This window comes from Cetorhinus maximus, chromosome 15 (genome assembly GCF_964194155.1).
Source record: "Cetorhinus maximus chromosome 15, sCetMax3.hap1.1, whole genome shotgun sequence".
NCBI lineage: Eukaryota > Metazoa > Chordata > Chondrichthyes > Lamniformes > Cetorhinidae > Cetorhinus > Cetorhinus maximus.
Window position 1 is genome coordinate 50,056,191 of NC_135893.1, and position 11,733 is coordinate 50,067,923.

The 11,733-nt window shown below is 39.1% G+C and overlaps 1 protein-coding gene across 1 annotated transcript in view; it reads right to left on the reverse strand.

Annotated features, from left to right (window-relative positions):
- The window catches only part of LOC144690662 (ras-related protein Rab-40C), an 87,730-nt gene extending 76,203 nt beyond the window's left edge, over positions 1-11,527 (reverse strand). The window contains exon 1 of the mRNA XM_078558386.1: positions 11,006-11,527. Within this exon, the coding sequence (XP_078414512.1) occupies positions 11,006-11,165 (160 nt within the window). The 5' untranslated portion in view covers positions 11,166-11,527. The remainder of the gene's footprint in view (positions 1-11,005) is intronic.
- Positions 11,528-11,733: the final 206 nt, after the last annotated feature.

Below are 11,733 nucleotides of genomic sequence, written 5' to 3' on the forward strand. Positions count from 1 at the left end.
GTTTGACAGGCACAGACTCGATGGGTCGAAGGACCTTTTTCTATGCTGTAGACCTCTATTTCCAACTCCTAAGTCAGTATCATTCCCAGCTCTGAAGCAAGTGCAGTGTCAAATTAGTACCAACAGGAGAACAGCACAGGGGTTCTCAACTTATAGGGTACCACATCAGGAAAGCTGTACAAGATATGGAATCAATGGTGCTCTGATGATATAAGCTGACTGACTGACATGGCCAATAACAACTTAATGTTTATATAGTGCCATTAACATAATAAAAATGTCCCAAGGTGCTTCACAGGAGCTTTATAAAAAATACACTCAGTTGCATAAGGAGCAATTAGGTCAGATAACCAAAGCTTGGTCAAAGCGGTACTTTACAAGGAATGTCTTAAAGAAGGAAAGAGAGGGAAAGATCCAGAGGAGTTTTGGAGGGAATTCCAGAGATTTGGGCCTAGGCAACTGAAGGCATGGCCACCAATGGTGTAGCAATTAAAATTGGGGATGCTCTGGAGGCCAGAGTTAGAAGGAGCACAGGTATCTCAAGAGGGTAATAAGTGGAGAGGATGAGAGTGATCTAATAATGGAACGTCATGCATCATACAAAAGTAAAATTATCTGAAACATTTTAATCGCTGTCAATTATTCTAAAACTATTACACTATTGCACCTTTTCAAACAAAACGCTTCAGTTTAGGTTACCTATAAATATTTTTAATATTAGTTTGTAGCCTTCTGCTTTATATTACGATGAATATTCTTGCTAATGTAAAGACAAAACTCCCATTCTGAAAAACGCAACACACTAGTTTCACTTTTCTTATGCTCAAAATGCTTTAACCTAGATTTCAAGAGCACCCAATGCTAAAATTCAGAAACCTCAAAAGACCAAGCAAGCTGAAATATTGCAAACAATCTGCAAGAACAAATGAATAGGCATGGAAATAGGATAGCGAGGGAAAGTACAACAGAGCAGAAAATGTAAAATTCTCAAAACAAGCTAATGCATGGGCCAGATGTTCTTATTATGTGTACCTACTTGAGTAGGATTAAACTATCAAATCTCAATTATTTGGAGCTCATGTTTCATGCAGAGGAGAGCAGAATGCCAAAAGGCTTCAATCTGCCAGATGAGGCATTTGTCTCAATCCTTTAGTCCTAGGCCATCATGCTTTTGTAAAATCCTTTTGAAGCTGTAATGAAAACTCTCCTTTTGTGCCAAACTATTAAGCAGCATTTCCCCCAAGGCAAAGATTGGACTCTATGGTCTCAAGAGAAATGCTGAAGATTCTCAATCAAAAGTCAACTATTTTCAGTTCACACATTTGAAACAAGTATACCACTAAACTTTAGCTATAAGTTACAATTATTCAAGCTAAAAACAAAGAACATATTACAAATAATAATACATTTAATTTATTTCAGTGCAATATTTAGCATTGGCACTTAGAAATAATTAGGTTTCTGAAAAAAAAGACAAGAGGATACATAATGAGGTTACTATGCAAGTTATCAAGATTTGACACAAATGCTGAGTGACCAGTATTTGTAATGACAAAGAACATCAAGAGTCTGATATTGCTCTTACCAATTCAGAGGAAACAGCAATTACGAAAGCTATTAACAAAATAGTTCCACTTCTAAAGAATACTGAAAGCAAATCTTCTCCAACATAACTCTTTCCCCCTCAGTTGAAAAATAAACATCACCAGAGTGCCAAATGAACTCATTTGACATATATTCGGCTATATAGACAGCTAGAGAGGAATTGTGTTTAGGAGCTACAAGCAAACAAAGCCGATGATGCAATGTGGAAGTGTTCCAATATGTGACAAAGACTACAGTGAGTACCAGTTTATATTTAAACCATAATCCTGTGCTGCTTTTTTTACTATTCAAGTTGGGAGAACTTATCCAATGGGCAGAAGTCCACAATGTGCATAATTAGTGAAGTAGACATAGGAAAAATAATTGAGATCAGGAGTCATGTAATTAAAGACTTACAAATCACAGCAGTACATTACAAAAGGTGCCTCAGCTGTTTACTGAGCTGATCTGCATAGATTCTCAAAACATACTGCTATTCTGAACACAGCAGGGCTCTGAACATGTCTCACTGAAATCTCCCCTACTTGGCAGGGTGATTTGTCATGTCATTGCACATCGGTATATGCGTAAGTGGTGAAAATGAATACTGAATGACAATATCTAACTGCTCCATATAAACATTACACTTTGATAACAGCTTGAACCTCACCTTAGCCACTTGCAAATATTTAAACTTTTGCAGTAAATTGTCAAACTACTGAACAGAAACCACACAACAGCTACGGGCAGTATATTAAAAAATAAGAATCCATGATTTTCCTCTGCATCCCATACTATTATGCAGATACATTTAGATCCTCACACTGTCAGATCAAACTCTTCCAAGCCAAGTCCATATCACTATGGTAGAACTACCAAAAGAAACTGGATCTTTCAGATAAACTGCTGGATTTCTGACCTGCTCTTTAATGAGAATATTGCTTGGATGAGTTAGGACTTGGGAACTGTCTCCATCACTAATGAACAAAGAGTTATTTTAAGTGCGATTATGTCATAAATAAATAGTACAAATTAGTATGGTTTATCTTACTGTCTATTTGGCAAATAAAAAGACCATGAAAACAATGATCTTTTAATGTTTTACTTTGGTCCTGAAATAATTTTGACAAAGGTTAGGTTAGAGATTTACTGCAAACAATCAATGACCTGCAGATTTTTCCACAAAATTTCACCCAAATTTTCCACAGACCTCTACTGCCTTTAAACAATGATCTTATTTTAATAGGGTCAGGTTTTGCATGTAAACAAGAATATTTCCTCTCAAAAGACAAAAGCCACAAAGTACAACTTGAGCTGTGTAGCTGGAAACATGGCCAAATATTTTTTTAAATTATGCATATTAAATCTAATCCTAGTTACTTTAAATTTAATTATGGAAGGGAGTGTAATTTGGAAAACTGAGAAAAACAATATGCAGCATTAGAGAGAATCAGTGAGAATAGATAACAAGGTTTAACACATTTTCTGGAATTTGATGGTGATTAGAAAGAACAAACGAGTAGTTTAGGCAGCTAATTCTACTAAATTCACAAATCTTGCATTCATTATTTTACAGGTCAAGTGTTAATCATAGTTTGTGCCTTTTGTAACTAGTTCTATTGTGGCCATTTTTTTCTAGGAAGCTCTACATCATGTGGTTATTTATACCATTACACTAAATGGAAAAGGAATAAACACAGAAAAAGCTGGAAGCACACACTAGGCCCATCAGTATTTGAAGAAGAACAGAACAACATCAGGTTCTGATAAAAGGCCTCAACCTGCAAAACTGGCCAGGTTTTTTTCTCCTTTTGAAAACTGGAAGCACGACTTCACTTGTCTTTATTTCTGATACCTAGTTCTTTCGTATATACTGGAAGAAAGGTCAATTAACAAATTGAAAGGGTCTAACTAAGAAATAGTATACCAATTTTGTTCTATAATCACAATGGTTTATGCAAACATGTATTGAATGTTTCTTTTCAAAATGTTTTGGTAAATAAATATTGCAATGGTATTGAACTCAACAATATAGCAATATGTTTAATTTAAAATTGAGGAAAAAGGGGAAACTACTGATGTTAGGAATCAGAAATACATGTTGGAAATACAGATTAGTCAGCATCTACATAGTAAAAAGAGATGTTTTTGGGTGCATTCAGTTCTAAAGGAATACATCTGAAATGTTAACTCGCATTTTCTTTTCTTTACCTGACCTGGTGTATTTCTGGTACTCCTATTTTTATTTTATAACCAGTCAATCTCTTGTAGCTTTGCCCATATGGTGTTAATACCAAGAGCACTTTGTAAATCAACCAGGATTATGAAAGTGATAGGGTGTGCAGAGACACAGAGCAGAACAAAAGGGAGTAAGCAAGATGGGAATGGAAGCAGAGGGAAGTTAAATGGGCAGAGAGATTAGGGAGGTAGGAGAGGAGGATATAGGGGGAAAGGGGGTCTCAAGACAGAGGTTGAGTGGGGTTTCTCCATTACCTTGTGGGGTTTGGACACAAGCGAAAGGTTTCCATGTTGGTTACTGGATAGTTTGCAGTTCTGGGGCAATACTGTTTATCTATACTTATGCCGTTGTTTCCTGGACAGGACACTCATTGTTTGACAGTTTATTTCTGATTTTGCTTTTAGTTTTGAAACATCTGATATTTATTTAGGGAGTGGGGAGTAGGGGGGTGGAAATATCTTTCTTTGCCCGGTCACCTTCAGCCTACTGTGTGTCCATACAATCTGTTCAATGCTGCCAGGGTTGTCAGGCAGCCTTTTCCTTTTATTATAGTCCAAACTGTTTTATTGTACAAGTAATTAGGATACTGTACACCCAGAACTCAATCCAAGCTCTTGCTGATTGAAAATAGGAGGACAATGTAGCAAGTTAAGATACAGGGACACAAGATTATATATCTTATAATTATTTTCTTCTGAGAGTTGTTTGGGTAGAATTTTGAGGGTTATACCACAAGTGGATCGCCTTACATGCAAGTACATATAATGAGCATACGCAAGTCTTAAGTGGTCTTATGAACAACTGGTATTTAGAGAACACTTTTAATGTAGCAAGACATACCAAGATGCTTAACAGAGGCATATTCAGAAGGCACACCAATCCAAGAGAGGGATATTAAGAAAGTTGGCTTTTAAAGGAAGAGAAGGCAAAAAGGTTCAGTGACTCCAGAGCATATAGAGTAGGAGCTTGAAGGTGTGACCACCAATAGCAGTGTCAAGAGAATGCCTGATTTGGGGGAAGAAAGTGAAATATAGGGAGGGGTGAGGACCAAGATAACAATGTTAAATTGCAGGTGCTGAGGGGCTGGCAGCGGATGCAGATCAGTGAGGGAGGAGTGGTGTATAAACAGGACTTGTTGCACCATAGGACATGGACAGTAGAAGTTTACATATTGTTAAGGTGGAGGATGGGAGGACTGCAAAGAGCACACTGCCAAGAGCGTATTGGAATAAATCAAGTTTGGAAGCCACAAAAGCATAGTGAGAGTCTCAGCAGTGTAATTGCTACAGAGTGTGATACTACAGAGGTGGAAATACATTCACTTATGTGGTGGAGAGAACATAGGGTCAGAAGCTGAGCTCAGGGTCAAATAGGGTGCCAAGATTATTAATATTTAATAATTATTAATAAAATTAATACAACCTTATTGTTCAGCCCAGAGAATTGGCTGGGGCGAGGAACTGGATTGGTGGCTGCACTACAAGATTTGTAGCTGGGACTGAAGACAAGGGTTTTGATCTTCCCAAAGTTTAGCTGGAAAAAACTCCAGCTCCCCCAAGGAATACCAGGAATGGGCAGGTTGTTTTATAAAGAAAGGCTGGACAGGTTTTGGCTTGTATCCACTGGGATTTAGAAGAGTAAGAGGCGACTTAATTGAAACATACAAGATCCTGAGGGCTCTTGAAAGGGTGGATGTGGAGACGATGTTTCCTCATGTGGGAGAATCTGGAACTAGGGGTCACTGTTTAAAAATAAGGGATCACTCATTTAAGTTAGGTGAGAATTTTTTTCTCTCAGAGGGCTGAGAGTCTTTGGGACTCTCTTCCACAAAAGGTAGTGGAAGCAGAATCTTTAAATATTTTTAAGGCAGTGCTAGATAGATTCTTGATAAACAAGGGGGTGAAAGGTTATCGGGGTAGGCAGGAATGTGGGGTTGAGGTTACATTCAGATCAACCATGATCTAACTGAATGACAGAGCAGGCTCGAGGGGCCGAGTGGCCTACTCCTGCTCCTAATTTGTATGTTCATAAGTGCTCTGACAACACAAAGGCAGTGGGATGGTCAAGGTCCTCATTGATAGGCAAGAATAAAGCCAAGCAAATCTAGTCCCACTGAGCTGAACAACGAAGGTGGCACAGGAGGCAGTCAATGCCCTCTATCAAAGATTATAGAGGGATCGAAAACTCACCAAAGCCACAGTCGGTGACATTTGTAACCACTAGTGGGTGCTTTGACAGGGATGGAAAAAAGATTGGAATGATTCAAGCAGGGAAAGATGGGCATGGCTTTGAGACACAGTATGTTTGAGGACTTTGGCAGGAAAAAGGAGATTGGGGATGGGACAGTAGTTTGCAAAGACAAAGGGTATAAGAATGAATTATGGGAGGAGGGTGATGACGACAGCAGTTTTGAAAGGGATGGGACAGTACTTAATGACCAGAGCCATTTACAATGTCAGTTAGCAGAAAAGGAAGCTGAGTAGTCTATCACAGAAGAAATTGAGTCGAGAGAAGATTGGTCTCGTGGGCAAGGCATAAAAGGGAGATGAGAGAAAGCAAGAGTCTAGGGATGGACACATGTTTAGCAATGGAGCAACAGGGAGCCTGGGGAAAGGTTTGGCTTGGTTGGAAAGGAAGTGAGGGAAAGCCAGAGATAGTTGAACAGATGATCTCAATCTTAATAATGTGAGCTCCTTGCACTTGTTGAAGGTGGAGGAGAGAAGACATTATAGAGAAAAGAAGCTAAGAGTTATCTTCACTATGAAAGATGAACTTGAATCTGTGGATGGTTCAGGCAGAGTACATGATATAGGAGCAGTAGGCCATTTGGCCCTTTGAGCCTCTCCCCCCATTCAATAAGATCTTCAACCTCACCTCCACCTTCCCTCACTATCCCCATATCCCTTTGTAATATGGACAATGAGGTTTGGTAACATTTGGGATGGTCCAGCCAGACCTGGTGATAGATGGCAAAACCGTTGTGTGTCAGAAATGCACAAGTCTACACGCCTTGGATTCGAAGGTGTAAAGCTAGGGCCCTACTATTTCTCATCTAAATTCTGACCCTGAGTGACATCATTCAAAAACACATAATTCACTGACAACATCCAGCTCCACCTCAGCAACATCTCTCTCAATCATGTCTGTATCTGATTTGTTGCTCCAACATCTTAGCCTGGAGGAACAGAAATTTCCTTTAATACTGCAAAGACTGAAGCCATTGTTTTCCTGAAGTCCCTGCCACAAAGTCTTATTAGCCACCAACTCGTTAATTTAGGAAACACAGCAAGCCAACTTTCACACAGCGGTGTCCCACAAAGAGCAATGTGAGAATCACCGCATATTGGTTGAGGGATAAATATTGAGCAGCCAGGGAGAACATCTCTGTTCTTCCTTGAAAAATACCATGGGATTGTTTGCATCAAGCTGAGAGGGCAGACTATGATTTAACATCTCATCTGTACGCATCTGACACTGCAGCACTCCCTCAGTACTTTACTGAAGTGTCAGTCTAGATTTTCGGCTCATATCTCTGGAGCGGGGATATGAACTCTCAACTTACTGACTCAGTGTTAAGACTATACCACAGCTGACACCCAAGATGCGTATATTTTAGCACAGTGCTGCAATGGCCACATACAATTGTCTATAAAAAAAGTAAAAATATGATACCTTAAAAAGAAACACAAATTTGTACAATAGTGAAGCTCTAACTGAAGCCCAAGACACAAGCTAGATTTTAAAAAATGAGTTAATGTTGGTAATAAATGTGTATTTACAATGACTGTCACAAACTGATACATTAATGTATTAATAAACATGCCCATTTTATTAACAACTTGATTTCAAAAGATTAAAAACAATGTTTTATATACTTGAGGTGCAGCTACGTAGCAAAAGGAAAGTGACTACAGAGGCGAGGAAGTCAGTGATAATAAACAGAGTTTCACTCCTCTGAGTACCTGGCAATCTGGTAGAATTACCAGGGAAGATGAAGTAGTACACAAATTGAAGGTTACAAAATCATCACATGCATAGGATAATTAATATCTTGGTAGAGCCTATTATATTTTTCCACCTGAAACCACATTTTATATTAAGACGAAATCATTCAAGATCCAATCCCACATGACAAACTTAATTTTGTTGATAATTAGACAGTGGTAAAATACAAATCAGAATGGTAAAGCTCATAAGGCAAAAATTGTGTATCGAGAAATAATAAAAGCAGTGATGTCTGTGAGTGTGCATGTTTCTTCAATATCTGGATTATGTACTGTACTAAAAACAGAATTACCTGGAAAAACTCAGCAGGTCTGGCAGCATCGGTGGAGAAGAAATCAGTTAACGTTTCGAGTCTTCATGACCCTTCCGCAGAACACTGAATTTTCCAGTTCTGCCGAAGGGTCATGAGGACTCGAAACGTTAACTGATTTCTTCTCCACCGATGCTGCCAGACCTGCTGAGTTTTTCCAGGTAATTCTGTTTTTGTTTTGGATTTCCAGCATCCGCAGTAGCTTTTAGCTTTTTGTTTTTATGTACTGTATAGTCCACCGAATTCTCACTTACTTTCCATCACTAAAATTCCTCATTCATGCTGGTCACCATAGCTAGTTCAAATCTACATTACATAATTTTTTCACATACATTTAAAAAATTTTGAAAATTACTCAAGATGTTACCTCTCTATTGTCAGACTGCTCAACTTATCTAGCTATGATCTCCATCGTTATCATGGGATAAAATCAAATTATAGGAGCGTGTGTGTGTATATTCAACGTACAATATCGACTCTTGCAGTTTGTTGTGTGTACGGGAAAAATTTCAGACATCTTAATAATTATTAACATATTTATGAAACTACACCCTGACTTGCAGCTGAAGATCAAATTGGGTTAGTCTGCATTTACCAGCATATTATACCTATTACACTAAATCAATCATTTCACAAGAAATTTTAAACACAAATTCAAAACTAAAATAAAACTACTCTTCCAAAAAAAAATCCACCCATAAGACAACTCAACTAGGAACTCCAAGGTCACAAGTGCTACTGCTTGAACTTATTTGTCTCAATTAGTGAATTGTTTGTTCTGATCAAGCTGTAAAGTACAATGCCAGACAAAAGCAAGATGCCCTGCCCTGACAGTTTCTGCCAGCCCATGACTGCTATTCAGAGTGCATATCAAAACATTTGTGGTTTTGATCACCTTGTCTTCCCAGCAAGAGGGAGAAGCCTAACAATGAGCTGCCTAAAAATAAAAAAATACACGCATGTCACAATTGATTTTACACAACGAGGATTGATTTCAAAGCAAAATACTGCAAATCCAAAATTAAGAACAGAAAATGCTGGAAATACTCAGCAGGTCAGGCAGCACCTGTGGCCTGAAACATAGTTAACATTTCAGATCGATGATAACTCTTCATCGGAAGGGTCATCGTCGACCTTAAACGTTAACTCTGTTTCTCTGCAAAGGTGAGGAGTGATAACAATCACAGTTAACAGCAGGCTAACCCAATCAATCCTCTTTCTCAAGTCAAAATGCAGTTTCATAAATACTTGTGTCACATAATTATTCAGATGGATACATCACCTCAATGGATCAAACATGTGCAGACTAAAATTATAGTATGCAAATTAATTTGATAACATTTGTACCAAACCTCTAAGCAAGATATCCAATGCAAACAACAGTAACCAAAATTTTAGTTTCTTCCAATTATCTAAATTCAGCTAATTTAAAAAAAAACTGTTTTTATTTTTCTTGCATCTTAGCACATCAAAACAACAAGTGTTTCACAACAAACTGCTTTGAGGGCAATGGCACATGCAAGAACAAAGATTTAATATGTTAATAAAATAATCACTCAATAAGTGAGAGAGTTTATTTATACAACAGATGAAATATGCATTTAACTAAATGTGTGGGTGACTTGGCAACTTGACATCATTTACCTGCAGTGAAGGTTTCTCCATCAGCAGATAGGACGTCCAGTCCTTTTGGACAGCTCAAGACACTTTGAACCTGCCTCAACAACTTTAATGTGCTATTTTCCAGACTCCAATTCCACTGGGAAACTATTTGCTTCCCCATTCTCTATATATTAAAAAGGATATTTAAAGGGAGTCTGTTATGTATTGTGCAACTTATTCCAATTGATCTTCATCTGTAGTTCTTATGGTGATAATCACAAACAAAACATTTACCAAAAGTATGGCATGCATTGTCAATTTTAAACCACATTTGAGTATTAACAACCATTCTTTTACAATAACCAAAAGAAACTTCTAGAAATATTAGAAACGCATTGTCATCTGTCATCTAGAAAACAACAGAATGCAATTTCTGAGCCATTTGCAAATCAATTGTAACATCCCACCTGCATTCAATGCCATTTATGCTTGCACTTCCCTTTCAAACAGTTAAAGTAGGTAGGAGATTTTAAAACCACTGATAGAACTATGATTCACATATAATAGGTTATGCCAGAAACAATTCTCATACTGCTCTGCTACAAACAAAGAAGAGAAATTAGCTGCCACACGAAAGGCACAGGAGATAATACAGTAAGTTTGATTCAGTACATTCATACTTGATTAGTATCTTTCACTTTATATTACCAATTAATTTCAACATAAAAAGATGTTCCAACCTCTAATGCCAGTCCAGGTTACTAGATTTTAAACAATCCTTCAGTGCTGCAGAAGAATTTGGTAGCACTTGCACTTCGGCAAGCTTTTACGAATATTACACAACTTATGAATCCTTACAAACATGACAGCTTTCCTCTAAGAGAACTGCTCACGTCGGGATTAGAATTATTTCTGCCATGCAATATCAATTGAAAATGCATAGTGCATTGACATCAGGAAACACAGATAACCACAAAATAATGATGTCCTTTTAGGACATTCATGTTTATACTCCAGCGCATCTTCCAAAAACATTAAAGATTCTGTGATTCGATTTTATAACTATTGCATATTTGACCCTGATCGTATCGTGGATTTTTTTTGACTACATCTAAGTTAAGCGTGCAAGAGGCACCTTATTTAGTAAAGCAAACAAAGTGTTTTAAATACCCAAGTGGAGCATTCAGCGTCCTGGACTGGGATTGTAAATACTGGAGAAGGCTGCGGTGTTTGTGCCAATGTAGTTGCCTGCTTCCCTTACTTACCATTGCTGTAGGCGTATGGGGACTCGCTGGCTCCATCCTGCAAACTCTCCAGGATCTCTCCCTTGCCCACGTCGCTGTCCCCCACCAGCAGGAACTTCAGCAGGTAATCGTAGGTTTTCACTGGGCTTCCCTGGCTGGTCGTCGCCGCCGTCGTCATCATCCTCCGTGAGAGGCCCGATTTTGTGATTCATCTCACGGTCACCGGGCCGCCTGCCGAATGGAGACTCCAGAGGGGGGAGGGGGAGAGAGCTGACTCGGGCTTCAATGCGCCTGCGCGGCCAGCCCAGAGCCCGTCCCCGCGCATGCGCCTGGCATTGCCGTTAGCGCCGAGGAGGCGCAGTCGAAAAGAGCAGCGGTAACGCCAGTCTGAGGCAAATCCTTTTATATAAGGATATAGATATATAAATATGAAATTTCTTCCTGCCCAGTTCCTTTTCGCAGCTTGGCGCCACTTGCCCTTCTAATGGACGCTGGCGCTCGAGCGCTGACAGACAACGGCTCATTCGGCACCTCCTTTCAAGCTGCGCTGTGATTGGCTGCGGCTTGCCTGGCATGACGTAGAGCAAACCCTGATTGGTCAGTGCGGGTCGGCGGGCGAGGCTGGTGTCCGTTGAGTGAAGGGGGGAATCGTCGTTTCTCGCTGTGTGTTCGTGGATTCAATCAGCGGCGCGAAACAATCCAACGAAGGTTGGATTTTCAGAGAGGCACAGCTAGTGAAAACCCACATC